The sequence below is a fragment of the Pagrus major genome, chromosome 17 (assembly GCF_040436345.1).
Source record: "Pagrus major chromosome 17, Pma_NU_1.0".
In the NCBI taxonomy this organism is placed as follows: Eukaryota; Metazoa; Chordata; class Actinopteri; order Spariformes; family Sparidae; genus Pagrus; species Pagrus major.
In genome coordinates, this window is record NC_133231.1 from 21,713,403 (window position 1) to 21,738,449 (window position 25,047).

Sequence of the window (25,047 nt, forward strand, 5' to 3'; positions counted from 1 at the left end):
CAGTCACTGCCAGTATCCTGCTCTGCTGGAGTGCAGAGTCACAACAAACTGTGCCCCGTCTGTGCTCGTTCTCCAGCGAGGGTCTAAATCTGCAAACGGCTTTCAGCCTGATCGCTGCCAAAGTCTTCAAGAGAAATTCAAGCTTCTTACATTATTTGGTAACAATCTGTGATGTGCAGTTCACGACATATTTTGAGATGATGTGACAAAATAATTTGGCCACTTGCTCTTTTTCATCCGTCTATATCTGCACACAGCATAATAGAGCTTTTTCATTCCTGTGTCACAAAGGATTTCTGCTGTGTTGATTAAATTCACAACCCTTTCCGGGACCACGCTGAATGCAAATTAGTACCTTTTTCACAGTCACACCATTCAAAGAATGACTGAACCCCAGTAGGGACGAGTATTATTTGTCAAATACAAAAGTTTTGTGAGAAGTCCCAGCTGTTTATAACAATTCCTAGTGATGTTATTAATCAGTTAACATGACCTGGACTTAAACAAGTAGCAGAAATAAATGGATTGGTTCTCAAGAGTTGATTAGCTACTGTAGCAACCAGACATAACAGATTGTACTTCTCTGCTGGTGCTTATGGAAGTCCACTGAGGACTTAATTAAAATAATAATGTAAAATTGAAAATTAAAATGTAATTCTGCAATAGCACTATGATTCTCCACATATGTATGTGTTATCTGATTAAAAATAAAAATGCAATGATTAAATTTGCATCATCACTTTCACATACTTGCATGGGCGTTCTGTGGCTATATTAAAATGAAAATGGAAAAACTGTTCGGCATTTAATTTACAAAGACTTAACCTGCTCTACTGCCCAGCGTATTACATTTACATAAAAATTTCATCACGCTCTTTTTGTACATGCAAATTGAATTACTGCATTTTCATTTAACTCAGTAACACGTGGAAAATTATCAGGCCATTGTGGAATTATATTTTGATTTTCAAGTTTACATCATTTTAGTAAAGTCAGCCTCCCCTGTAGTGAGTTTTCTTTCTTTCTTTTTTTAATCTATCTGAATCACAAACAAACTGGAAAAAATTTTAAAGTATTGAAATAAAACATGACAAAACTAACATTCAGGTCAGGGATTTAGTTAAAAAAAAAAGTTTAAATCACAAGGGTACGTTTTTAAATTTTGCCGGAATGGTTCCACATTGTCATATATGCAGGAAGTTTTTAAAAATCCATTAAAAACAACAACAAAGGGGCAGTCCTGTGATTTTTCACACGAAGTTCAGTTCAAGAGAAGTGTTACTCAATTTTTCAACAGCTGTGAAGTGTCTCCTGTGAATCAGCAGGGAGCTTTTTCAAAGATTTGGGGAAAAGAATTTAATGATGTCAAAGTGATGTCATCAGAGTCATCGCTGATGGAGCTTAAAGATCACAAATCAAACAGAAAGCCCATATTACAAACTGGAGGTGCTTAGTTTGAACAAAGGGGAGTCCAACTAGAGTATATCCAGCTGCATTGTGGGAAATGTAGGATCTAGTGTTTCTGGAGCTTGATGCATTGTAGGAATTACAATTATCATCCCCTGATACTTCAATTTTTGATCCCTTTTTTTTTTTTTTTTTTTTTTTTTTTTTTTAAATCAAAAGGTCCTCAAACTTCACAGAAGTGAAATATTAAACTGATGAAATACTCCTTTAGAGGTCCAGCGTGTAGGATTTAGTGGAATCAATCGTTGGCCGCTAAAAACGCAATAGACTTTCTCTAGATTCGGTGTTTGGTTTGTCCTTTCTGGGCGACTGTACAGACATGGTGGTGCAACAGGGCAGACTCCCTCTGTAGATATAAAAGACTCATTCTAAGGTAACAAACACCCAACGGTTCTTAGTTTAAGGTTATGATACGGAAATTAAAACATAATTATAAATATTTTACTTTCCCCTAAAGCCAACACATTGGACCTTTAATGTGTACCGGAGCTGAGCTGTTTAAAGTGTTTAAAGAAATGAAGCAAAAATGTGTTACTTTTGTTAAGAAATAATATTTATTAATACATAATTGTCATAAATTTCCTTTTACAGAACTTTTCTTCCCATCAGTTGACTCCGGAGCTGAACTGTTGTTTCTGTGAACATATGTATCAGTCTCTATAAGCCATAATCTGCAGCGTCTGCAAGTGACTCTTCAGAAGCGTCTCAGCACCCAGCCATCACCCTTCAGGGACCACTATCACTGATCCAACACCAGGATGGTTTTAATTAAGCTCTAGCAGCTAACTGTTGTGCCCTATCCTCTCTGTAGCCTTTGAGCAGCTGGTTAATGAGAGAGAGTTCATTCTCTTTTTTCACAGGAAAGAGAGGCGGGAAGGGGTTGCCTTTGTACTCCAGGACGGCCATCTTAGCTCTGTCCAGGTTCTGTCTGTTGGGGATGCGTGCCATCCGTGTGTAGCTATTTGAATGAGTTTCAAAGCGTGGAGCGAGGACCTTGAAGAGCTTTGGGATTAGATCCTTTTCCTGTAGAGAGGAAGAAGACTTCACTTAACACTCGCTTCACAGACTGTTTAATATTCAGAGGGACACAGCGTGAAACAGTGCACAGTTGAGAAGAGCTGCAGAAACGTACCGTCAGCCAAAAACTGGCCATTTTCATCGCCTTCTCATCAGTGTCTCCCTTTTTGGCGTAGTCAACCAGCTGGGAAAAACAAAACAAGAAAACACAGACAGTCAGAATTACGTGTCTGGAAGACAGCAAAATGTTTCATATCTTTATCTTCACATGAAAATATTTTTGCCAAGTGCAAATACATAGAGTGAGACATTGTGAGATGAACATTTTGGGACGAAGCTTAATCAAGCTGACACGTGGTCCAGTGATTGTCACACTACGTCCCTAAAGCATCCTGAAGGACGTCCCGGGGGTTCAGCAGGATTATTTAACTTTCCATTCATTGAAATCAATCAGAGTTTGCACCATGCAAAAACATTTGCATGGTGTACTGTAAAATGGCACTCAGTAGAGTGTATACCTCGAATGCCAGTTTTCGTAGTGGCCAAACCATGTAATTACATTGTCACGTGCTGCACTGCGGCCCAAAACGACTTTGGCCCATAAGCCAACATTGTGAAAGAAGGGTCTGTAAAGCAGTGGATACATTTTTTTGAGCGTCACAAACCAGTGAAATGACTTGTTTCACTGTCATAACTGGAGCCATTCGGTCCAATAACATTTGGAAAGTCTAGACGAGCTGCACAATTAAATTATTTTATCCCCATTAAAGTTAGCCATGTGCCAAGTCTCTAGTGCGCTCACTTCAAATACACATCCAGGCATGTCATACGTCTGCAGATGACAATAACCAATCAGAGAGCTTGTTACATCGGCTAATTTGCATTGTTTTACCTCCTTTTACCAGCTCAAGGACCAAAATGTATGAACTATGTATTGATGGATTAATATTTCATTTTTAAACTCTATTAATTCCTCTTTTTATTGCCTATTAAAATATCAAATAATTAATTACTTTGTAAATTAGACTATTTATTAATAGATTCATAAATGAATTTGTGAACTAATTTATTAATGCCTATATTTATTGTTCAATTGGTTAAATGCTTTATTACTACTTCCGTGACACTTGTGGTCCTCCATAGTCATGTGACCCAGTTACTCCAAACCAATGCTTTTTTATTTTTAATTCTTTTAATCATAAACTGAGTAAGAGACGGCGCTGGGTGTCTTTCTTCAAAGTCAATATGCACTTTAAAATAACTATCATTATAACATTAAACCATGATGAAATATTAACCAGACTCTAGCTGAAGTTTCACACATTTATATTCATATTTAATAGCTTTTCTTCGACCACTCTCACAACATTTCAGCACCACAGATGTAGTTTCACACTGTTTTCATTTAGCTTGTTAACCCACGAGCTGTCATGTACTGTAGCATTAGCTTTCTGTTAGCTAGCTAGCAGCAGCAGCAGCAGCAGCAGGTCGTCGTTACCTTTTCGGCGTAGAAGCGGACTTCATCTGCTCGGGCCGCCGTGGTTTCTATCCTCTCGTGTCGGACCAGTCCTGTCAAGATGTTCCGCAGCATGTTGATTCGGGACTGCGGACCCAGACCCATCCTCCGGGCCACCCGGCCGTGGGAGATCAACATTTGCAGCGTGAGTCGCATCTTGTCCGGTTAAATTCCGCGACAAACGAACGGAAAACCAAACTACAACAACGGTGGAAGGTTTCCGAGCGAAGCGTAAAAACTCATTAAACGTGTCTATATGTCGATAATAGAGCAGTTACCTTCATATAAGAAACAATCCTGAGGTCAGTTGAGTCAATGCGCTGTGGTTGACATTGGTGGTGCGTCGTCTAATCTGTCCGACTTGCTCATGGAACGAGGGAGCGACAGTTCCGCTAAATCCACCTCAACCAGAAACAAGAGCAAACAATAAAAACCAAGAAGAACTACAGCAAAAAAATCAAGACATTATTTTCATTTTTATGATTATTAAAAATAAGTGATAGAGGTCACTTTGACGACCCTACATATCTTTATGACGTTGTTTATTGGATTATTAACATCATAAACAGAGCTCTTTTTTCAGTGTTTCCTAATTTATACAGACCTATTTCTTGATTCTTTTGAACACCATTTCTTTATGATTTTGTTCAATTTTATCTCTTCGCCTATTTGTTAATTACAATTGCATGTTTTATAATTTAATCAAGGTTATGTGAGACATCAGGTAAAGTGGGACAGATATGAATTGTGATGATTTAACGTTTGCAAAGTCAACAACCAATCACCAAAACAAATCTTGAATTATTGCCAGAACACTTCATGCCACTAATCAATGGTTTGGATTGGTCTGACATCATCAGAGTGGGCACGGTCTGTCTTTACAGGAAGTGTGTTCAGTGCAAACACGTGGTAGATAACATAAAATTTCTCAGTGAATACATTTAAGCAACAACCTTCACTATGGGGTCATAATGAGGTGGTTTACCCATTGGTTGAAGCTCACAAAAAAGTGTAAAATAAATGCCCAAACATTTTATGTCACTGTCCCACATAACCTGAACATATAATGTGGGACAGCTTGAGGGAAAGTAGGATGCCATTTTATGCTATACAGCTATAATATAATCAGCTGTCATCAGCATGCCCCACACCTGATTTCTACCACACACACCGCAATGTAGTAGGGCCTCAGAAACCCATGGGATAGCCTCAATCCCGGACAACATTGCTGTCTTTAGAGGCTGTGGCCCGCTCATTGTTTAAGCCAGTGTGAAGATTGCGATTTCATGTTAGACAAGACAAGCACAGGCATCCATTGGTACCAACCATGTCATGTTAGCTTGTCGGGAAATAGGGCTAAATAATGCTCCAAAGTTAGGCTAAATTTTGCTGGGAAATACTGGCATGGCGAATTTTAAAGGGGTCCTTTGGCATCTCACCTCCAGATATGTGAGTGAAAATGGGTTTACAAATCTTCCCTTTAGACATGCCCACTTTATGCCAATCGCATGCTGTTTTTGTGCGCAGTACAAATGTGTAATTTTCACCTCTTCTAAATGTAGTGTATTTGAATGTTTCTGCATACTGGGGTCACTAAAAAATAGTTGAAACTGCATAACTAGAACTGAACATGCTGCCTGAGTGAGAGGCGAGGGTCATTGTGTGTTTGAAGTTGTGTAGCTTCTAAAAAATGTGTACTCCTATTAAAATTTCAACATAAAGATGTTACCAAGGCCCAAAATGATTAATAGAAACACCACTGGAGTGAGTTATCAGTAATGTGTAAGTCTACTGGAGCATTTTTCCGAAAAGTGTCCCACCTTACCTGAATTGAACCATAATATAAAGTTGTTTCCCTCATTTCATTTGTCATGTAGATTTACCAGGCAGATCAGAGAGAAACAGAGAGATGAAGTGACAAAAAACAAAAAATGTGGGTATTACACATGCTTTATTTCAACCTCCATTACAACAGGCACAGCTTCATTGACACAGGATTGTGCAATAAAGAAACAGCTGTAACAGAGGTGTGATTGGACTGAACTCAGTAAGTGGCCATGGTGCTCTGCAGCCAGTCTGTGAAAATGCAGGTCTGATGGAAGAGAGAGTGAAACATAAATGGAAAAGGCATATTGAAAACTTTATGTCACTTCAGGCTTTAAGGACATTTCCTTGCTATGAAAGAGAAATACATGATTGCTGTAAGAAACAGGTTTTTTTTACCTTGGCGTAGACACCGGGGTGGTTCTTCTCTGCGCACCCAAAGCCCCAGGACACAACACCCTGCAGCTCACCGCCACACACGACAGGACCACCTGAGTCACCCTGAGAGTTGGGAAGCAAAGTCAGTCGTTCGCTCAAGTCTCAACTAAGTGCTGAGGATACAAGATAAGTCATGAAGACTTTGTGCTCAGGGAAAGCAGAGAAACAAACCTGGCAGGAGTCCTTGCCTCCCTCCAGGTATCCAGCGCAGAACATGGCCTCGGTAATCATGCCAGGGTAGGAGTTGTCACAGTCCTCATCAGACAGGATGGGCACGTCCAGACACTGCAGCTTGTTACTGTCAGCAGCTGTGGAGACGCAGAACCAAAGATGTACAAATGTAAAGTGAATCACAGAAGCTTTGTGTGTGTTTGATACTCACAGGAGCTCATAGTCACACCCCATCCAGAGACTGTGCACATGGTGCCAGCTCGGGCACAGCTAGTTGGCAGAGCCACAGGCTGCACGTACTGGTTGATGGTGGCAGGTTTGCTCAGCTTGATCAGCATGATGTCGTTGTTGACCAGCCAGGACTCGTAATTGGGATGAGGGATCACACGGGCAGCGGGAATGGTTTGTTCGTTGCCATCCATGAACCAACGGTTGTGATCGCCAAGGACAATGTCCATTTTGCTGAAAGAGAGGGAGAGAATGGAGGTTGAGAGGAATGGCTTGTGAGAGACTTTGTGTTGTTTTTTTTAGTTTTGGAGATGATGTTTAAGGAGCACCCACGATTTGTAGCAGTGAGCAGCAGACACCACCCAGTTCTCGTTGACCAGGGAGCCACCACAAAAGTGGTAGCCAGAGTTCAGAGACACCTGATGGGGCTGAGAATGAGGCTTGCACTCATGCCCTCCAACAATCTTGTCATCCTCTGTGGCAACTGTAAAAAAGGATATATTTATATGTCTAAATGTTCAACATTTAGCATTTTTTCTACCTTTTTATGTGCCATACACTGCATAAAACTCAAAATCATACTGAGTATATTTATCTAATTTGTTGTCAAAATATCTCATTACACTTAATATAAGACACAATCACCTAGAAAGTTGCAATCTGTGAGATAAAAGTTTTCAGTTGTCCAATTGGCAGATTTTGTTAACTTGTTTCAGGCAGGAAACACCTTGTACTCATTTTGTTTTACATACTTTGGAAGAGGCATTTTTTCCACTGTAGATTCTTTGGCAGATAATTAACCCACAGTCTTTAAGACATTGTATTCCCCACACTAAACACACTCTGAGCTTGTTTCTAAATGTTGATACTTTTACTTACATACAGCTCCAAGGAGCAGAGCAAAGACCAGAGACCTCATGATTGGATAGAGATGCAAGTCTTTTCCTGGACCCATGCCGGGCTTTTATTGACTGCTTCAACCTGCGCCAGCTGTCGAGATACACCCCTGGTGCTGCTGACCAATCAAAACCCTCAAAGTGTGCTGATTGGAAAACTTTTGTATACTTACTATGATTATAAAATTCTGTAAAGTTTTTATGTGACCCCGGTTGTACAGTCATGTCCTAAAATGTCCCATGAAACCGTGTGCATGATTTGTGTTTGCTCTGACGTCGCTCCTGCCTGGTTTGAGTGCAGCACAGTGTGTTTTGTACAGGTTGTAATCAGCATCCTGACCTTGACGTGGCCCCTTGATGCAGCGCCAGGTGTAGCTTCTCTCACAGACTCACTCGCAAATGGAAAACTGCAGGGAAAGCTCTCCTGTACAGAGCATCCGCTTCGAAATGTACATATTAATTATTTCTCTCATTACAGATCAATACAGTTCGGTTCAGCGATTTTATTGGCGAGATAATGTTTCATGGCAGGAGAGGACAATCATCAAAGTGCTGAAGTGAAGAATGAAGTAAAGAATAATGACAGTACTTAATACTACAACTAATAAAACAATTCAAGCAAATGCACAAAGATAAAATAAATAGATGAATATCATATCTGGGGAAAAGAAAAAAAAACTGTTTTCAGCGAGCCAGTTTTCACATTCAGTGGGATGTTCTTACTGTGACTTGGTTTATGACATACTGTACAGTCACATGTTGTGCATCTAGATATGCTATCAGATAAGTTTTCCACAGTATTTGACTATAAAATAATGATATTTGTCACATTCTGAAAGTAAAAGTGTTTCAGTCTCAGACCAGTCTCTTATGATTCTCTCTCTCGCTTTTTTCTTCAGGTTTCTTGTACTGCCTGTGTCTTCTCGTCTTGTTGTCCAGACTGTGTTTACTCATACTTTATTTTCATCCACTCAGTCTCTCCTTCAGATGTCTGTCAGAGAAAGGATTTTCTGCTACTTTATATTCTCACAATTATCAACATAACGGCAGTACGACAGTTTTCTTTTCTCCACTTTACTGTCTTGCAGAGCTGATTATGTTTGACAATGTTTCTGGTAATTCTGACCAAAGAAAAAGAAGACTCAGATATACTGTAAGTTTTTTGCAATTTTAAAATGAGAATGCATCAAAGAATAGAGAACCAAAAAACAAAAAAACTCCCCAAAATTGAGTGTAGAAGTGCCAACATTAACACCAATAAACTGCTACATGCTGCATGTTATATGACATTTTTTTTTTTGTTGTAATATTAAGGTTAGTCATTTCACCAGTTTGGATGTCAAAATAAAGTTGATGCAGGAAACCGGTAATATATTATATTGACCATCATTAATAAACGGTAAATTTATAGTTAATGCCATTTTAGTTAATAGTTATTTCACAGACAATGAAATGCTTTATAAACCATTAAATAAGCAAGTGTAAAGGTTTATAAATAGTAGTTGCATCTTTATAATGATCATCCAGATAATGTCTGTAGATAAACTACTCATTATTTATTAACTATTTAGAAAGTATTATAAACATCAGTTGCAACTTCACAATAAACAGTTGCTTGTGAAATAACTATATAAAGTTTAACTATAAATTTACCGTTTATTAGTCTTATCAAAGCATAGCTGTGATCACACTGTGGTGACAGTGCCATGATGTAGAAAGACACAGGCAAAAAACAGAAAAACCTGAAATTAATATTTAAGACTTTATTGACTCAGATGGAAAATGGCTGCACATTTACAACAATACTGTTGTTTGAATGATAGAAGAAAGGCAGCAGAGTGAGATGGTGATCACAGGATCAGACTTAATTGCTGGCCATGGTGTTCTTCAGCCAGTCGGTGAAGATGCAGACCTGAAAACGAAGAAAAAAATAAAACAGTGTTAGAACAGTAAATAAGCATAGCATTGCAGTATGGGCTGACAGAATAAACTGGATACAGCGTGTTGATTTAATATCGTCTACTTAGGGTTACCTTGGCGTAGACACCAGGGTGGTCCCTCTCAGCACATCCGTAGCCCCAGGACACAACACCCTGCAGCTGACCGTTGCACACGACAGGGCCACCAGAGTCACCCTGAGAACAGAGAGGGTAGAGTGTGTTAAATAAAACTTAATCCATAACAGGGCCATTTCATACTGGGCATTAACTTTGAAATACATACCTGGCAAGAGTCCTTGCCTCCCTCCAGGTATCCAGCGCAGAACATGGCATCGGTGATCATGCCGGGGTAGGAGTTCTCACAGTCCCTGGTAGACAGGATGGGGATCTCCAGACACTGCAGCTGGTCGCCACTAACAGCTAGAGATCAAGAGAGAAAAGAAAGAGATTCAACTGGAGCTACACTTCAGTTGCTTCGTAGATGTTGAGAGCACAGTGCAGGAGTTATGACTCACAGCTCATGGTGTTGCCCCAGCCAGAGACCAAGCACATGGTGCCAGCGGGAGCACAACTGGTGGGCAGAGCCACAGGCTGCACGTATGAGTTGAGGGTGGCGGGCTTGCTCAGCTTGATCAGCATGACGTCATTGTCGATGTTCCAGGAGTTGTAGTTGGGGTGACGGATGACACGGGAGGAGTCGATGAACTGCTCGGTGTTCTCGTTGCGGTAGATATCATGCTCTCCAAGGCGCACCTGAACACGACTGGAGAGGACAGAGAGGATTAGTGGCAGCTGAGTTTCATGTTAAAAGCAAATGAATCCCAAAATGCAAAACTTTATAACTTTATAATATCAAGGAGTGACATACGACTTGTAGCAGTGAGCAGCAGACACAACCCAGTTCTCGTTGACCAGGGAGCCACCACAGAAGTGGTAGCCAGAGTTCAGAGACACCTGATGGGGCTGGGAGTGGGCCCTGCACTCATATCCTCCGACGATCTTGTCGTCATCCAAGGCAACTGAAAACACACAAGAGGTCAAATTATCAGCAAACAAGTGAACATACAGTGATTAAAACCAATGAATACGAGAAGAGAAAAGTGCGCTTACAGGCAGCTCCGATGAGCAGAACGAAGACGAGACACCTCATGGTTGCTGTGTGATCCTGTCGATGAGAGGACTTCACCTGGAGCCCTGGTTTATATCCACACTCAGGAGAGCTGCCCTGCTCTCCGCCCGTTCTAATTGGTCAGTGAGGAGCCAATCTCTGTAGTTAGATGTTGGGATTAAGTTAATAATTTCCAGAGTTAAAGAACAAGGTGACGATGCCTTTTCATGTCAGCAAATTTGGAAAAGGATAAGGGAATGTATGATGAATCATCTTTGCTCCTAGATTATTCATGCTAAAAGTTATAGCAATTCCTACCAAATCCATAATATGTGTGTTAAATTAAACCCATTTTCATTGTTTGTTAACAGTCACATAACTATTAACTAAAGTTGAATTAACTATACATTTACCATTAATTAATGATCTTCTTGTTCTCTTGTTTCAACTCTATTTTTTTGAGTGGTAAGCTGTTCAAACACTTCAGTGAAATATAGTTGTAACACTGTGATATCAACACCATGATGTAGGAAGACAGAAAATCTTGTTGAAATGAATTTATAAAACTTTATTGACTCAGATGGAAAATGGCTGCACGTCTACTAAAACACAGTTGTTAGAATGATAGAAGAAAGGCAGCAGAGTGAGATGGTGATCGCAGGTTCAGACTTAATAGTTGGCCATGGTGTTCTCCAGCCAGTCGTTGAAGATGCAGACCTGTGAGTGGAGACAAAACGAGGTTTATTAGCACAGAGAGCAAGTGGCAAACATGGTTAAATTCAATTGGGCATGCACAATGTTAAAGTTTAATTTCAAATAGCTATATATTTTGTAATTAATTTTACGAAGCTACTTAAGGTTTACCTTGGCGTAGACACCAGGGTAGTCCCTCTCAGCACATCCGTAGCCCCAGGACACAACACCCTGCAGCTCACCGTTGCACACAACGGGGCCACCAGAGTCACCCTGAGAACAGAGAGAATAAGAGCCATGAAAAGAATGAAATAAAAATGTATTATTTCAGTGAATTTCAACCCTGAGACCAGAGAGGGTGAATGACTTAGAAAATTACAATTATTCTTAAGCCATAACAAGGCTATCCCATACCATAATTGCAATATTCTTGCATTTATAGTGAATGACATACCTGGCAAGAGTCCTTGCCTCCCTCCAGGTATCCAGCGCAGAACATGGCATCACTGATCATGCCGGGGTAGGAGTTCTCACAGTCCCTGGTAGACAGGATGGGGATGTTCAGGCACTGCAGCTTGTCGCCGTCAGCAACTGGTCATCAAGAGAGAAAGATTGAGTTAAACTGGAGCTAAACTGTAGTAAAACATACGTGTTGACAGTACAATACAGGAGTTAATACTCACTGGAGCTCATGGTGTTGCCCCAGCCAGAGACTTTGCACATGGTACCAGCGGGGGCACAGCTGGTGGGCAGAGCCACAGGCTGCACGTACTGGTTGAGGGTGGCGGGCTTGCTCAGCTTGATCAGCATGATGTCGTTGTCTGTGTTCCAGGAGTTGTAGTTGGGGTGGCGGAAGACGCGGGAGGAACTGATGAACTGCTCGGTGCCCTCGTTGATCTCAATGTGGTGCTCTCCAAGACGCACCTCAACACGGCTGGAGAGGACAGAGAGGATTAGTGGCAGCTGAGCTTCATGATGCCTGTTGAAAGCAAATGAATCCCAAAATGCAAAACTTTGTTTTTATAATATCAAGGAGTGACATACGACTTGTAGCAGTGAGCAGCAGACACAACCCAGTTCTCGTTGACAAGGGAGCCACCACAGAAGTGGTAGCCAGAGTTCAGAGACACCTGATGGGGCTGGGAGTGGGCTGTGCACTCATACCCTCCGACGATCTTGTCGTCATCCAGGGCAACTGAAAACACACACATGACAGCAACAAGTTAGCTTAAAGTACTCTCTAGTAGCAAAACATTGTAACAAAAAGATATCTCTTTGAGTGCAGAATGTCCTTTTGTGTATTTTTAATTAAACTCCAGTCTTCATTCACTACTGAAGATTGTCAGAGATCAATCAGCCATTCAATCAGATTCAAACCCTCGTTTTAGGGAGATTCTTTGGTTACTCTGGACAAAGTTCTGGGATAAAGGCAGACAGACTGTCAGCAGAAAAGATCTCCTGGAGAAGATCTTCACACTCACAGGCAGCTCCGACGAGCAGAACGAAGACGAGACACCTCATGGTTGCTGTGTGATCCTGTCGATGAGAGGACTTCACCTGGAGCCCTGGTTTATATCCACAGTCAGGAGAGCTGCCCTGCTCTCCGCCCGTTCTCATTGGTCAGTGAGGAGCCAATCTCTGTAGCTGGATGTATGGAATAGGTAAATTATTTCCAGAGTTGCAGAAACAGGTGAGGATGGCTTTTCTTGTCAGCAAATTTTGGATAAGGAAACGTATGAATAAGGATCATTGGCTGCTGGATTACTGATTCATTTATTTTGCTAAAAGTAAAAAAAATCTCTCATGATCTATAATATCCAAACAATTTGTTAAGTTAAACCTGTTTTTGTTTTGGTATTTTATATTATCAAGCTAAAATAAGGCATTTATGTCAGATGAAACATTACATGTCTCTTAATGGCCACAAATTACTTTTTGACAGAAATGTTTTTTTTAATCAACTTCATTTATCTATTGGCTGTAGTAACTCAACTGAATTATGGCGTCGAAGCAAAATTGATAATAATATATTCTAAAATATGATTTATTGCTATTAAACAGTTTAACTTAGCACCACTTTGTCCAACTCATCTCTTTATTCATTCATTCATTAATTCAACCTTTATTTAAATCTAGAAAAAATCATTGAGTGCAAGCCCCCATTTTCAATGATGTCGAGACATCAGAAGCAACGAACAAAATCACAGAGCGAAAAAAACAGAATGGGTATATAAAACACCAGTACACGTGTACAAGTGTGTAAATATGACATTCAAATGTGAGTTTCTGATCCAACCAGATACCAAACCCTTTCCATACTGTGTCCTGTTAGAGTGGTAACATCCAGACATCCAGGTTAAAAAGAGAATCTTGCAGTTTGTCAAAAGCTTGCTGGAGAATTGTAATGGCTTTCTGTGCAGTTATAGCACAGCAGTACAGGACTGTATCATCAGCGTATAGACTGATGTTACTGTTTATTATAGAGGATGTAATATTGTTAATATATGTTATCAAAAAATCAATAATTAAACAGCCTGCAAAAGACACATCATTGAGAATAATTACTTTTACTACTACATTTTTTACTTAAAGATTTGAATGCAGGCTTTACTATTCTTACGGTTTTTGTAAAAGTTTGACTCCAACCCCCTATTGGTTGAATTGACTTGTGTTTATCTGGTCACATAAAGTCACCTCTATATTAAGAGGTTCAGGTAATTCTGACTAAAATGAATGGAAATTAAAACATTTGTTTTTCCAATCTTAAAATAAGAATTCATCATAAAACAAAACAAAACAAAAAGTACCCAAAATTGAGTGTAGTTGTGTGAACATTTAGCATTTAGCCCCATTATCCTATGAGCATATCATTATAATAGCATGATGTATAATTTAAGTTCAGGTACTACCTGACGATTTGCATTCTTTTCCCATGAGGCTTGTAAACCAATTTTAACACGAGCTGCAGTATTTTAGCATTAAAGTCACACACTGAAGCTCTAAAAAGATGAGGTTTTATTTTACTTATGCAACATATAATTGATGCTTTTTATTGGATTGCTTGTTGGTTTGTGCAGGACTGAACTGTCCAGCTGGACACACTATTCTGGTTTGAATGGCATCAGTTAACTCTGAACTGTTACATGCTGTAGCAGCACATTTTATGGCCTATTTTTGGAGCAACAAAGTTTCATTGCACCAGTTTGGATATCAATATTATGAACAGAAGATACAGGATGAGCAGTAATCCCCTTGTTTCTACTGTATGTTTAAGAGTGGTAAACTATTAACACTGAAGTGAAATGTGGTTGTGAGCACTGTGATGACAATACAATGATGTTGGAAGACAGGCAGAAAACAGAAAGACAAATGATGTTGGAATAAAGATGTAAAGCTTTATTGACTCAGATGGAAAATGGCTGCACATCTACTAAAACACAGTTGTTAGAGTGATTAAAGAAAGGCAGCAGAGTGAGATGGTGATCGCAGGTTCAAACTTAATAGTTGGCCATGGTTGTCTCCAGCCAGTCGTTGAAGAGGCAGACCTGTGAGTGGAGACAGAACGAGGTGTGTTAGCACCGACAGCCAGCGGCAAACATGGAGAACTTTAACTAGTGTAAATATGTATTGTAGGTTCACCTTGGCGTAGACACCAGGGTGGTCCCTCTCAGCACATCCGTAGCCCCAGGACACAACACCCTGCAGCTCACCGTTGCACACGACGGGGCCACCAGAGTCACCCTGAGAACAGAGAGGGTAGAGTGTGTTAAATAAAAATGTAATCCATAACAGGGCCATTTCATATCTGGCATTACCTTTGAAATACATACCTGGCAAGAGTCCTTGCCTCCCTCCAGGTATCCAGCGCAGAACATGGCATCAGTGATCATGCCGGGGTAGGAGTTCTCACAGTCCCTGGTAGACAGGATGGGGAGGTCCAGGCACTGCAGCTGGTCGCCGCTAACAGCTGGAGATCAAGAGAGAAAAGAAAGAGATTCAACGGGAGCTGCACTTCAGTAAAACATAGATGTTGAGAGCACAGTGCAGGAGTTACTACTCACAGCTCATGGTGTTACCCCAGCCAGAGACCAAGCACATGGTGCCAGCAGGGGCACACTTGGTGGGCAGAGCCACAGGCTGCACGTACTGGTTGAGGGTGGCGGGCTCGCTCAGCTTGATCAGCATGATGTCGTTGTTGATGTTGTAGGAGCTGTAGTTGGGGTGGCGGATGACACGGGCGGATCTGATGAACTGCTCGGTGCCCTCATTGCGGTAGATATCATGCTCTCCAAGACGCACCTCAACACGGCTGGAGAGGACAGAGAGGATTAGTGGCAGCTGAGTTTCATGTTAAAAGCAAATGAATCCCAAAATGCGAAACTTTGTTTTTTTAATATCAAGGAGTGACATACAACTTGTAGCAGTGAGCAGCAGACACAACCCAGTTCTCGTTGACAAGGGAGCCACCACAGAAGTGGTAGCCAGAGTTCAGAGACACCTGATGGGGCTGGGAGTGGGCTGTGCACTCATACCCTCCGACGATCTTGTCGTCATCCAGAGCAACTGCAAACACACACATGACAGCAACAAGTTACTAGTTTGCTTAAAGTACTCTTTACCATTAAAACAGATATTGCTTTGAATGCAGACTGTTCTTAGTCAAGCCCCAAAGTCTGCATTCAGTACTGAATATTGTTAGAGATCAATCAGCCATCCTCAGATTCAAACCCTCGTTTTAGGGAGATTCTTTGGTTACTCTGGACAAAGTTCTGGGATAAAGGCAGACAGACTGTCAGCAGAAAAGATCTGCTGGAGAAGATCTTCACACTCACAGGCAGCTCCGACGAGCAGAACGAAGACGAGACACCTCATGGTTGCTGTGTGATCCTGTCGATGAGAGGACTTCACCTGGAGCCCTGGTTTATATCCACAGTCAGGAGAGCTGCCCTGCTCTCCGCCCGTTCTCATTGGTCAGTGAGGAGCCAATCTCTGTAGCTGGATGTATGGAATAGGTAAATTATTTCCAGAGTTGCAGAAACAGGTGAGGATGGCTTTTCTTATCTGCAATTTTTTGGATAAGGAAATGTATGAATAAGGATCATTGGCTGCTGGATTACTGATTCATTTATTTTGCTAAAAGTAAAATAAACCTATCATGATCTATAATATCCAAACGATTTGTTAAGTTAAACCTGTTTTTGTTCTGGTATCACTTTGTTTATATATTATCAAGCTGAAATAAAGCATTTATGTCAGATCAATCTTTACATTTCTCTTAATGGCCACAAATGACTTGTCTCATAAGATTAACACTCACAGCCCAGTTATTGTTTTAACATCAGGAGTGACTTTTATCTTGACCAACATGATGACAGAGAGGATGAACGTCATGACATACTTTTTTAGAAAATTTCTGGTTAAGACCTAAGAAAAAGTACATTGTACTAATGTGCAGTCTTGAGGTGCAGGCACTGTGCTAAAATACAGTGATAATCACACAGTCTTTGTACTGAGAAATGTTTTTTAATCGACTTCATTTATCTATTGGCTGTAGTAACTTGGCTTAATTATGGTGTCAAAGCAAAATTAATTATATATTCCAAAATATGATTGATGGCTATTATGCAGTTTAACTTAGCATCACTTTGTCCAACTCATCTCTTTATTCATTCATTCAACCTTTATTTAAATGTTGAAAAATCATTGAGGGCAAGCCCTCAATTTCAATGATGTTGAGAGCACAAATAAAAAAACAGAATAAGGGGCGAAAATGTGACAGAAACAGTAACAACGAACAAAATCACAGTGCTAATAAACAGAATGTGTATTTAAAGCACGAGTACAAGTGTACAAGTATGTTAATATGAAATTTAAATGTGAGTTTCTGATCCAACCAGATACCCAAAAACTTGTATTCAGAAACCCTTTCAGTACTGTGTCCTGTTAGAGTGGTAACATGCAGACCAATGTCTGCGATATCTCTGGCTCCAGAGAATATCATGGATTTGTTTTTATTTGCATTGAGAACTAATTTCAGGTTAAAAAGAGAATCTTGCAGTTTGTCAAAAGCTCGCTGGAGAATTGTAATGGCTTTATGTGCAGTTTTAGCACAGCAGTACAGGACTGTATCATCAGCATAAAGATGGACATTACTGTTTGTTATAGAGGATGTAATATTGTTAATATATGTTGTAAGAACGTCAATAATTAAACAGTCTGCAAGAGAACCATCATTGAGAATAATTGCTTCTACTACTAATTTTTTTACTTAAAGATTTGAATGCAGGCTTTACTATTCTTACGGTTTTTATAAAAGTTTGACTCCAGCCCCCTACTGGTTGAACTGACTTGTGTTTCTCTGGTCACATATAGTCATCTCTATATTAAGAGGTTCAGGTAATTCTGACTAAAATGAACAGAAATTAAAACATTTGTTTTTCCAATCTTAAAATAGGAATTCATCATAAAACGACAAAAAAAGTACCCAAAATTGAGTGTAGTTGTGCGAACATTTAGCATTTAGCCCCATTATCTTATGAGCATATCGTTATAATAGCATGATGTATAATTTAAGTTCAGGTACTACCTGACAATTTGCATTCAGAGTTCTTTTTCCGTGAGGCTTGTAAACCAATTTTAACACGAGCTGCATTATTTTAGCATTAAAGTCACACACTGAAGCTCTGAAAAGATGAGGTTTTATTTTACTTATGCAACATATGATTGATGCTTTTTATTGGATTGCTTGTTGGTTTGTGCAGGACTGAACTGTGCAGCTGAACAAGTTATTTCTGGTTTGAATGGCATCATTTAACTCTGAACTGTTACATGCTGCAGCAGCACATTTTATGTCATATTTTTAGGACAAAAAAGTTTCATTTCACCAGTTTGGATATCAATATTATGAACAGAAGAAACAGGATGAGCAGTAATCCCCTTGTTTCTACTTTTTGTTTAAGAGTGGTAAACTATTAACACTGAAGTGAAATGTGGTTGTGAGCACTGTGATGACAATACAATGATGTTGGAAGACAGGCAGAAAACAGAAAGACAAATGATGTTGGAATAAAGATATAAAACTTTATTGACTCAGATGGAAAATGGCTGCACATCTACTAAAACACAGTTGTTAGAATGATAGAAGAAAGGCAGCAGAGTGAGATGGTGATCGCAGGTTCAAACTTAATAGTTGGCCATGGTTGTCTCCAGCCAGTCGTTGAAGAGGCAGACCTGTGAGTGGAGACATAAGGAGGTGTTTAAGCACCGACAGCCAGCGGCAAACATGGAGAACTTTAACTAGTGTAAATATATATTGTAGGTTCACCTTGGCGTAGACACCAGGGTGGTCCCTCTCAGCACATCCGTAGCCCCAGGACACAACACCCTGCAGCTCACCGTTGCACACGACGGGGCCACCAGAGTCACCCTGAGAACAGAGAGAATGAGAGCAATAAATAGGATGAAATATAACTTAATCATGTCAGTGCTGTAGTTGAACAAATGTGTTAACTAGTCCAGTATAAGGACAACTGCAGAGTCCTCTTGTTACACACCTGGCAAGAGTCCTTGCCTCCCTCCAGGTATCCAGCGCAGAACATGGCATCAGTGATCATGCCGGGGTAGGAGTTCTCACAGTCCCTGGTAGACAGGATGGGGAGGTCCAGGCACTGCAGCTGGTCGCCGCTAACAGCTGGAGATCAAGAGAGAAAAGAAAGAGATTCAACGGGAGCTGCACTTCAGTAAAACATAGATGTTGAGAGCACAGTGCAGGAGTTACTACTCACAGCTCATGGTGTTACCCCAGCCAGAGACTTTGCACATGGTGCCAGCGGGGGCACACTTGGTGGGCAGAGCCACAGGCTGCACGTACTGGTTGAGGGTAGCAGGCTCGCTCAGCTTGATCAGCATGATGTCGTTGTTGATGTTGTAGGAGCTGTAGTTGGGGTGGCGGATGACACGGGCGGATCTGATGAACTGCTCAGTGCCCTCATTGCGGTAGATATCATGCTCTCCAAGACGCACCTCGACACGGCTGGAGAGGACAGAGAGGATTAGTGGCAGCTGAGCTCCATAATGCCTGGTGAAAGCAAATGAATCCCAAAATGCGAAACTTTGTTTTTTTAATATCAAGGAGTGACATACGACTTGTAGCAGTGAGCAGCAGACACAACCCAGTTCTCGTTGACAAGGGAGCCACCACAGAAGTGGTAGCCAGAGTTCAGAGACACCTGATGGGGCTGGGAGTGGGCTGTGCACTCATACCCTCCGACGATCTTGTCGTCATCCAGAGCAACTGCAAACACACACGACAGCAACAAGTTACTAGTTTGCTTAAAGTACTCTTTACCAGTAAAACAGATATTGCTTTGAATGCAGACTGTTCTTAGTCAAGCCCCAAAGTCTGCATTCAGTACTGAATATTGTTAGAGATCAATCAGCCATCCTCAGATTCAAACCCTCGTTTTAGGGAGATTCTTTGGTTACTCTGGACAAAGTTCTGGGATAAAGGCAGACAGACTGTCAGCAGAAAAGATCTGCTGGAGAAGATCTTCACACTCACAGGCAGCTCCGACGAGCAGAACGAAGACGAGACACCTCATGGTTGCTGTGTGATCCTGTCGATGAGAGGACTTCACCTGGAGCCCTGGTTTATATCCACAGTCAGGAGAGCTGCCCTGCTCTCCGCCCGTTCTCATTGGTCAGTGAGGAGCCAATCTCTGTAGCTGAATGTATGGAATAGGTAAATTATTTCCAGAGTTGCAGAAACAGGTGAGGATGGCTTTTCTTATCTGCATTTTTTTGGATAAGGAAACCTATGAATAGACATGGCTGCTGGGTTACTGATTCATTTATTTTGCTAAAAGTAAAATAAATCTCTCATGATCTATCATCATCTATGTCATGATATACTTTTTTAGAAAATTTCTGGTTAAGACCTGAGAAAAAGTACATTGTACTTATGTGCAGTCTTGAGGTGCAGGCACTGTGCTAAAATACAGTGATAGTTACACAGTCTTTGTACTGAGAAATGTTTTTTAATCGACTTCATTTATCTATTGGCTGTAGTAACTTGGCTTAATTATGGTGTCGAAGCAAAATTAATTATATATTCCAAAATATGATTGATGGCTATTATGCAGTTTAACTTAGCATCACTTTGTCCAACTCATCTCTTTATTCATTCATTCAACCTTTATTTAAATGTTGAAAAAACATTGAGGGCAAGTCCTCAATTTCAATGATGTTGAGAGCCCAATTAAAAAAAACAGAATAGGTGCAAAAATGTGACAACAAACAGTAACAACGAACAAAATCACAGTGCTTATAAACAGAATGCGTACATAAAGCACGAGTACAAGTGTACAAGTATGTTAATATGAAATTTAAATGTGAGTTTCTGATCCAACCAGATACCCAAAAACTTGTATTCAGAAACCCTTTCAGTCCTGTGTCCTGTTAGAGTGGTAACATGCAGACCAATGTCTGCGATATCTCTGGCTCCAGAGAATATCATGGATTTGTTTTTATTTGCATTGAGGACTAATTTCAGGTTGAAAAGAGAATCTTGCAGTTTGTCAAAAGCTGGCTGGAGAATTGTAATGGCTTTCTGTGCAGTTTTAGAACAGCAATACAGGACTGTATCATCAGCATAAAGATGGACGTTACTGTTTGTTATAGAGAATGTGATATTGTTAATATATGTTGTAAGAACATCAATAATTAAACAGCCTGCAAGATAACCATCATTCACAATAATTACTTCTACTACTATTTTTTTTACTTAAAGATTTGAATGCAGGCTTTACTATTCTTACGGTTTTTGTAAAAGTTTGACTCCAGCCCCCTACTGCTCGAATTGACTTGTGTTTATCTGGTCACATATAGTCATCTCTATATTAAGAGGTTCAGGTAATTCTGACTGAAATGAATAGAAATTAAAACATTTGTTTTTCCAATCTTAAAATAGGAATTCATCATAAAACGACAAAAAAAGCACCTGAAATTGAGTGTAGTTGTGCGAACATTTAGCATTTAGCCCCATTATCCTATGAGCATATCGTTATAATAGCATGATGTATAATTTAAGTTCAGGTACTACCTGACAATTTGCATTCAGAGTTCTTTTCCCGTGAGGCTTGTAAAAATTTTTTAACACGAGCTGCAGTATTTTAGCATTAAAGTCACACACTGAAGCTCTAAAAAGATGAGGTTTTATTTTACTTATGCAACATATGATTGATGCTTTTTATTGGATTGCTTGTTGGTTTGTGCAGGACTGAACTGTGCAGCTGAACAAGTTATTTCTGGTTGAGTGGCATCAGTTAACTCTGAACTGTTACATGCTGCAGCAACACATTTTATGTCATATTTTTAGGACAACAAAGTTTCATTTCACCAGTTTGGATATCAATATTATGAACTGAAGAAACAGGATGAGCAGTAATCCCCTTGTTTCTACTATATGTTTAAGAGTGGTAAACTACTAACACTGAAGTGAAATGTGGTTGTGAGCACTGTGATGACAATACAATGATGTTGGAAGACAGGCAGAAAACAGAAAGACAAATGATGTTGGAATAAAGATGTAAAACTTTATTGACTCAGATGGAAAATGGCTGCACATCTACTAAAACACAGTTGTTAGAGTGATTAAAGAAAGGCAGCAGAGTGAGATGGTGATCGCACGTTCAAACTTAATAGTTGGCCATGGTTGTCTCCAGCCAGTCGTTGAAGAGGCAGACCTGTGAGTGGAGACATAAGGAGGTGTGTTAGCACCGACAGCCAGCGGCAAACATGGAGAACTTTAACTAGTGTAAATATGTATTGTAGGTTCACCTTGGCGTAGACACCAGGGTGGTCCCTCTCAGCACATCCGTAGCCCCAGGACACAACACCCTGCAGCTCACCGTTGCACACGACGGGGCCACCAGAGTCACCCTGAGAACAGAGGGGGTAGAGTGTGTTAAATAAAAATGTAATCCATAACAGGGCCATTTCATATCTGGCATTACCTTTGAAATACATACCTGGCAAGAGTCCTTGCCTCCCTCCAGGTATCCAGCGCAGAACATGGCATCAGTGATCATGCCAGGGTAGGAGTTCTCACAGTCCCTGGTAGACAGGATGGGGAGGTCCAGGCACTGCAGCTGGTCGCCGCTAACAGCTGGAGATCAAGAGAGAAAAGAAAGAGATTCAACGGGAGCTGCACTTCAGTAAAACATAGATGTTGAGAGCACAGTGCAGGAGTTACTACTCACAGCTCATGGTGTTGCCCCAGCCAGAGACCAAGCACATGGTGCCAGCAGGGGCACACTTGGTGGGCAGAGCCACAGGCTGCACGTACTGGTTGAGGGTGGCGGGCTCGCTCAGCTTGATCAGCATGATGTCGTTGTTGATGTTGTAGGAGCTGTAGTTGGGGTGGCGGATGACACGGGCGGATCTGATGAACTGCTCGGTGCCCTCGTTGCGGTAGATATCATGCTCTCCAAGACGCACCTCGACACGGCTGGAGAGGACAGAGAGGATTAGTGGCAGCTGAGCTCCATAATGCCTGGTGAAAGCAAATGAATCCCAAAATGTGAAACTTTGTTTTTATAATATCAAGGAGTGACATACGACTTGTAGCAGTGAGCAGCAGACACAACCCAGTTCTCGTTGACCAGGGAGCCACCACAGAAGTGGTAGCCAGAGTTCAGAGACACCTGATGGGGCTGGGAGTGGGCTGTGCACTCATACCCTCCGACGATCTTGTCGTCATCCAGGGCAACTGAAAACACACACATGACAGCAACAAGTTTGCTTAAAGTACTCTCTAGTAGCAAAACATTGTGAGAAAAAGATATATCGTCAAGTGCAGAATGATTTTTTGTGTATTTTTAATTAAACTCCAAAGTCTGCATTCAGTACTGAAGATTGTTAGAGATCAATCAGCCATTCTCAGATTCAAACCCTCGTTTGAGGGAGATTCTTTGGTTACTCTGGACAAAGTTCTGGGATAAAGGCAGACAGACTGTCAGCAGAAAAGATCTGCTGGAGAAGATCTTCACACTCACAGGCAGCTCCGACGAGCAGAACGAAGACGAGACACCTCATGGTTGCTGTGTGATCCTGTCGATGAGAGGACTTCACCTGGAGCCCTGGTTTATATCCACAGTCAGGAGAGCTGCCCTGTTCTCCGCCCGTTCTCATTGGTCAGTGAGGAGCCAATCTCTGTAGCTGGATGTATAGATTAGGTAAATTATTTCCAGAGTTGCAGAAACAGGTGAGGATGGCTTTTCCTGTCAGCAAATCTTTGGATAAGGAAACGTATGAATAAGGATCATTGGCTGCTGGGTTACTGATTCATTTATTTTGCTAAAAGTAAAATAAATCTATCATGATCCATAATATCCAAACAATTTGTTAAGTTAAAGGTGTTTTTGTTTTGGTACCACTTTGTTTTTATATTATCAAGCTGAAATAAAGCATTTATGTCAGATCAATCATTACATGTCTCTAATGGCCACAAATGACTTGTCTCATAAGATTAACACTCACAGCCCAGTTATTGTTTTAACATCAGGAGTGACTTTTATCTTGACCAACATGATGACAGAGAGGATGCATATTTAAATATTCTTAATTTCCCTTTAAAAAAACTTCTGGTTAAGACCTAAGAATAAGTACATTGTACTAATGTGCAGTCCTGAGGTGCAGGCACTGTGCTAAAATACAGTGATAGTCACACAGTCTTTGTACTGAGAAGTGTTTTCTAATCAACTTCATTTATCTATTGTCCATAGTAACTCAGCTGAATTATGGTTTCAAAGCAAAATTAATTATATATTCTAAAATATGATTAATTGGTATAAAGTAGTTTGACTTAGCACCACTTTGTCCAACTCATCTCTTTATAAAAACATCAATAATTAAACAGTCTGCAAGAAAACCATCATTCACAATAATTACATCTACTACTACTTTTTTACTTAAAGATTTGAATGCAGGCTTTACTATTCTTACGGTTTTCGTAAAAGTTTGACTCCAGCCCCCTACTGCTCGAATTGACTTGTGTTTATCTGGTCACATATAGTCACCTCTATATTAAGAGGTTCAGGTAATTCTGACTAAAATGAATGGAAATATAAACCTTTGTTTTTCCAATCTTAAGATAAAAATTCATCATAAAACGACAAAATAAAAAACAGTATCAAAAATTGAGTGTAATATTGCGAACATTTAGCATTTAGCCCCATTATCCTATGAGCATATCGTTATAATAGCATGATGTATAATTTAAGTTCAGGTACTACCTGACAATTTGCATTCAGAGTTCTTTTCCCGTGAGGCTTGTAAACCAATTTTAACACGAGCTGCAGTATTTTAGCATTAAATTCACACACTGAAGCTCTAAAAAGATGAGGTTTTATTTTATTTATGCAACATATGATTGATGCTTTTTATTGGATTGCTTGTTGGTTTGTGCAGGACTGAACTGTGCAGCTGAACAAATTATTTCTGGTTTGAATGGCATCAGTTAACTCTGAACTGTTACATGCTGCAGCAACACATTTTCTGTCATATTTTTAGGACAACAAAGTTTCATTTCACCAGTTTGGATATCAATATTATGAACTGAAGAAACAGGATGAGCAGTAATCCCCTTGTTTCTACTATATGTTTAAGAGTGGTAAACTATTAACACTGAAGTGAAATGTGGTTGTGAGCACTGTGATGACAATACAATGATGTTGGAAGACAGGCAGAAAA

General features: G+C 40.4%; 6 protein-coding genes across 6 annotated transcripts; all 6 read right to left on the bottom strand.

The window, feature by feature from the left end:
* Positions 1 to 2,146: 2,146 nt before the first annotated feature.
* mrpl17 (mitochondrial ribosomal protein L17) lies at positions 2,147 to 4,250 on the bottom strand. Its single transcript, XM_073485610.1, has 3 exons — positions 3,983 to 4,250; positions 2,600 to 2,668; positions 2,147 to 2,490 (listed from the first exon to the last, which is right to left on the bottom strand). Exons 1-3 carry the CDS (start codon positions 4,154 to 4,156, stop codon positions 2,236 to 2,238), a joined length of 498 nt encoding a protein of 165 aa, XP_073341711.1. The 5' UTR covers positions 4,157 to 4,250; the 3' UTR covers positions 2,147 to 2,235.
* A 1,682-nt stretch (positions 4,251 to 5,932) lies between these two features.
* LOC141011930 (trypsin-2-like) lies at positions 5,933 to 7,634 on the bottom strand. The gene is made up of 6 exons (XM_073485281.1): positions 7,541 to 7,634; positions 6,995 to 7,145; positions 6,645 to 6,895; positions 6,434 to 6,570; positions 6,224 to 6,325; positions 5,933 to 6,092 (listed from the first exon to the last, which is right to left on the bottom strand). Exons 1-6 carry the CDS (start codon positions 7,614 to 7,616, stop codon positions 6,045 to 6,047), a joined length of 765 nt encoding a protein of 254 aa, XP_073341382.1. The 5' UTR covers positions 7,617 to 7,634; the 3' UTR covers positions 5,933 to 6,044.
* Positions 7,635 to 9,305: 1,671 nt separating this feature from the next.
* Positions 9,306 to 10,681, bottom strand: LOC141012160 (trypsin-1-like). Its single transcript, XM_073485564.1, has 6 exons — positions 10,608 to 10,681; positions 10,366 to 10,516; positions 10,013 to 10,260; positions 9,781 to 9,917; positions 9,591 to 9,692; positions 9,306 to 9,469 (listed from the first exon to the last, which is right to left on the bottom strand). Exons 1-6 carry the CDS (start codon positions 10,645 to 10,647, stop codon positions 9,422 to 9,424), a joined length of 726 nt encoding a protein of 241 aa, XP_073341665.1. The 5' UTR covers positions 10,648 to 10,681; the 3' UTR covers positions 9,306 to 9,421.
* A 570-nt stretch (positions 10,682 to 11,251) lies between these two features.
* On the bottom strand, positions 11,252 to 23,413 carry LOC141011479 (uncharacterized). Its single transcript, XM_073484640.1, has 13 exons — positions 23,352 to 23,413; positions 22,915 to 23,065; positions 22,557 to 22,804; positions 22,326 to 22,462; positions 22,135 to 22,236; positions 22,005 to 22,040; positions 13,607 to 13,623; positions 12,780 to 12,910; positions 12,343 to 12,493; positions 11,982 to 12,232; positions 11,753 to 11,889; positions 11,470 to 11,571; positions 11,252 to 11,322 (listed from the first exon to the last, which is right to left on the bottom strand). Exons 1-13 carry the CDS (start codon positions 23,389 to 23,391, stop codon positions 11,275 to 11,277), a joined length of 1,551 nt encoding a protein of 516 aa, XP_073340741.1. The 5' UTR covers positions 23,392 to 23,413; the 3' UTR covers positions 11,252 to 11,274.
* LOC141012161 (trypsin-2-like) lies at positions 14,674 to 16,180 on the bottom strand. The gene is made up of 6 exons (XM_073485565.1): positions 16,131 to 16,180; positions 15,711 to 15,861; positions 15,360 to 15,607; positions 15,129 to 15,265; positions 14,938 to 15,039; positions 14,674 to 14,843 (listed from the first exon to the last, which is right to left on the bottom strand). The coding sequence occupies exons 1-6, from the start codon at positions 16,168 to 16,170 to the stop codon at positions 14,796 to 14,798; spliced, it is 726 nt and encodes a 241-aa protein (XP_073341666.1). The 5' UTR covers positions 16,171 to 16,180; the 3' UTR covers positions 14,674 to 14,795.
* Positions 18,359 to 19,908, bottom strand: LOC141012162 (trypsin-2-like). The gene is made up of 6 exons (XM_073485566.1): positions 19,859 to 19,908; positions 19,441 to 19,591; positions 19,083 to 19,330; positions 18,852 to 18,988; positions 18,623 to 18,724; positions 18,359 to 18,528 (listed from the first exon to the last, which is right to left on the bottom strand). The coding sequence occupies exons 1-6, from the start codon at positions 19,896 to 19,898 to the stop codon at positions 18,481 to 18,483; spliced, it is 726 nt and encodes a 241-aa protein (XP_073341667.1). The 5' UTR covers positions 19,899 to 19,908; the 3' UTR covers positions 18,359 to 18,480.
* Positions 23,414 to 25,047: the final 1,634 nt, after the last annotated feature.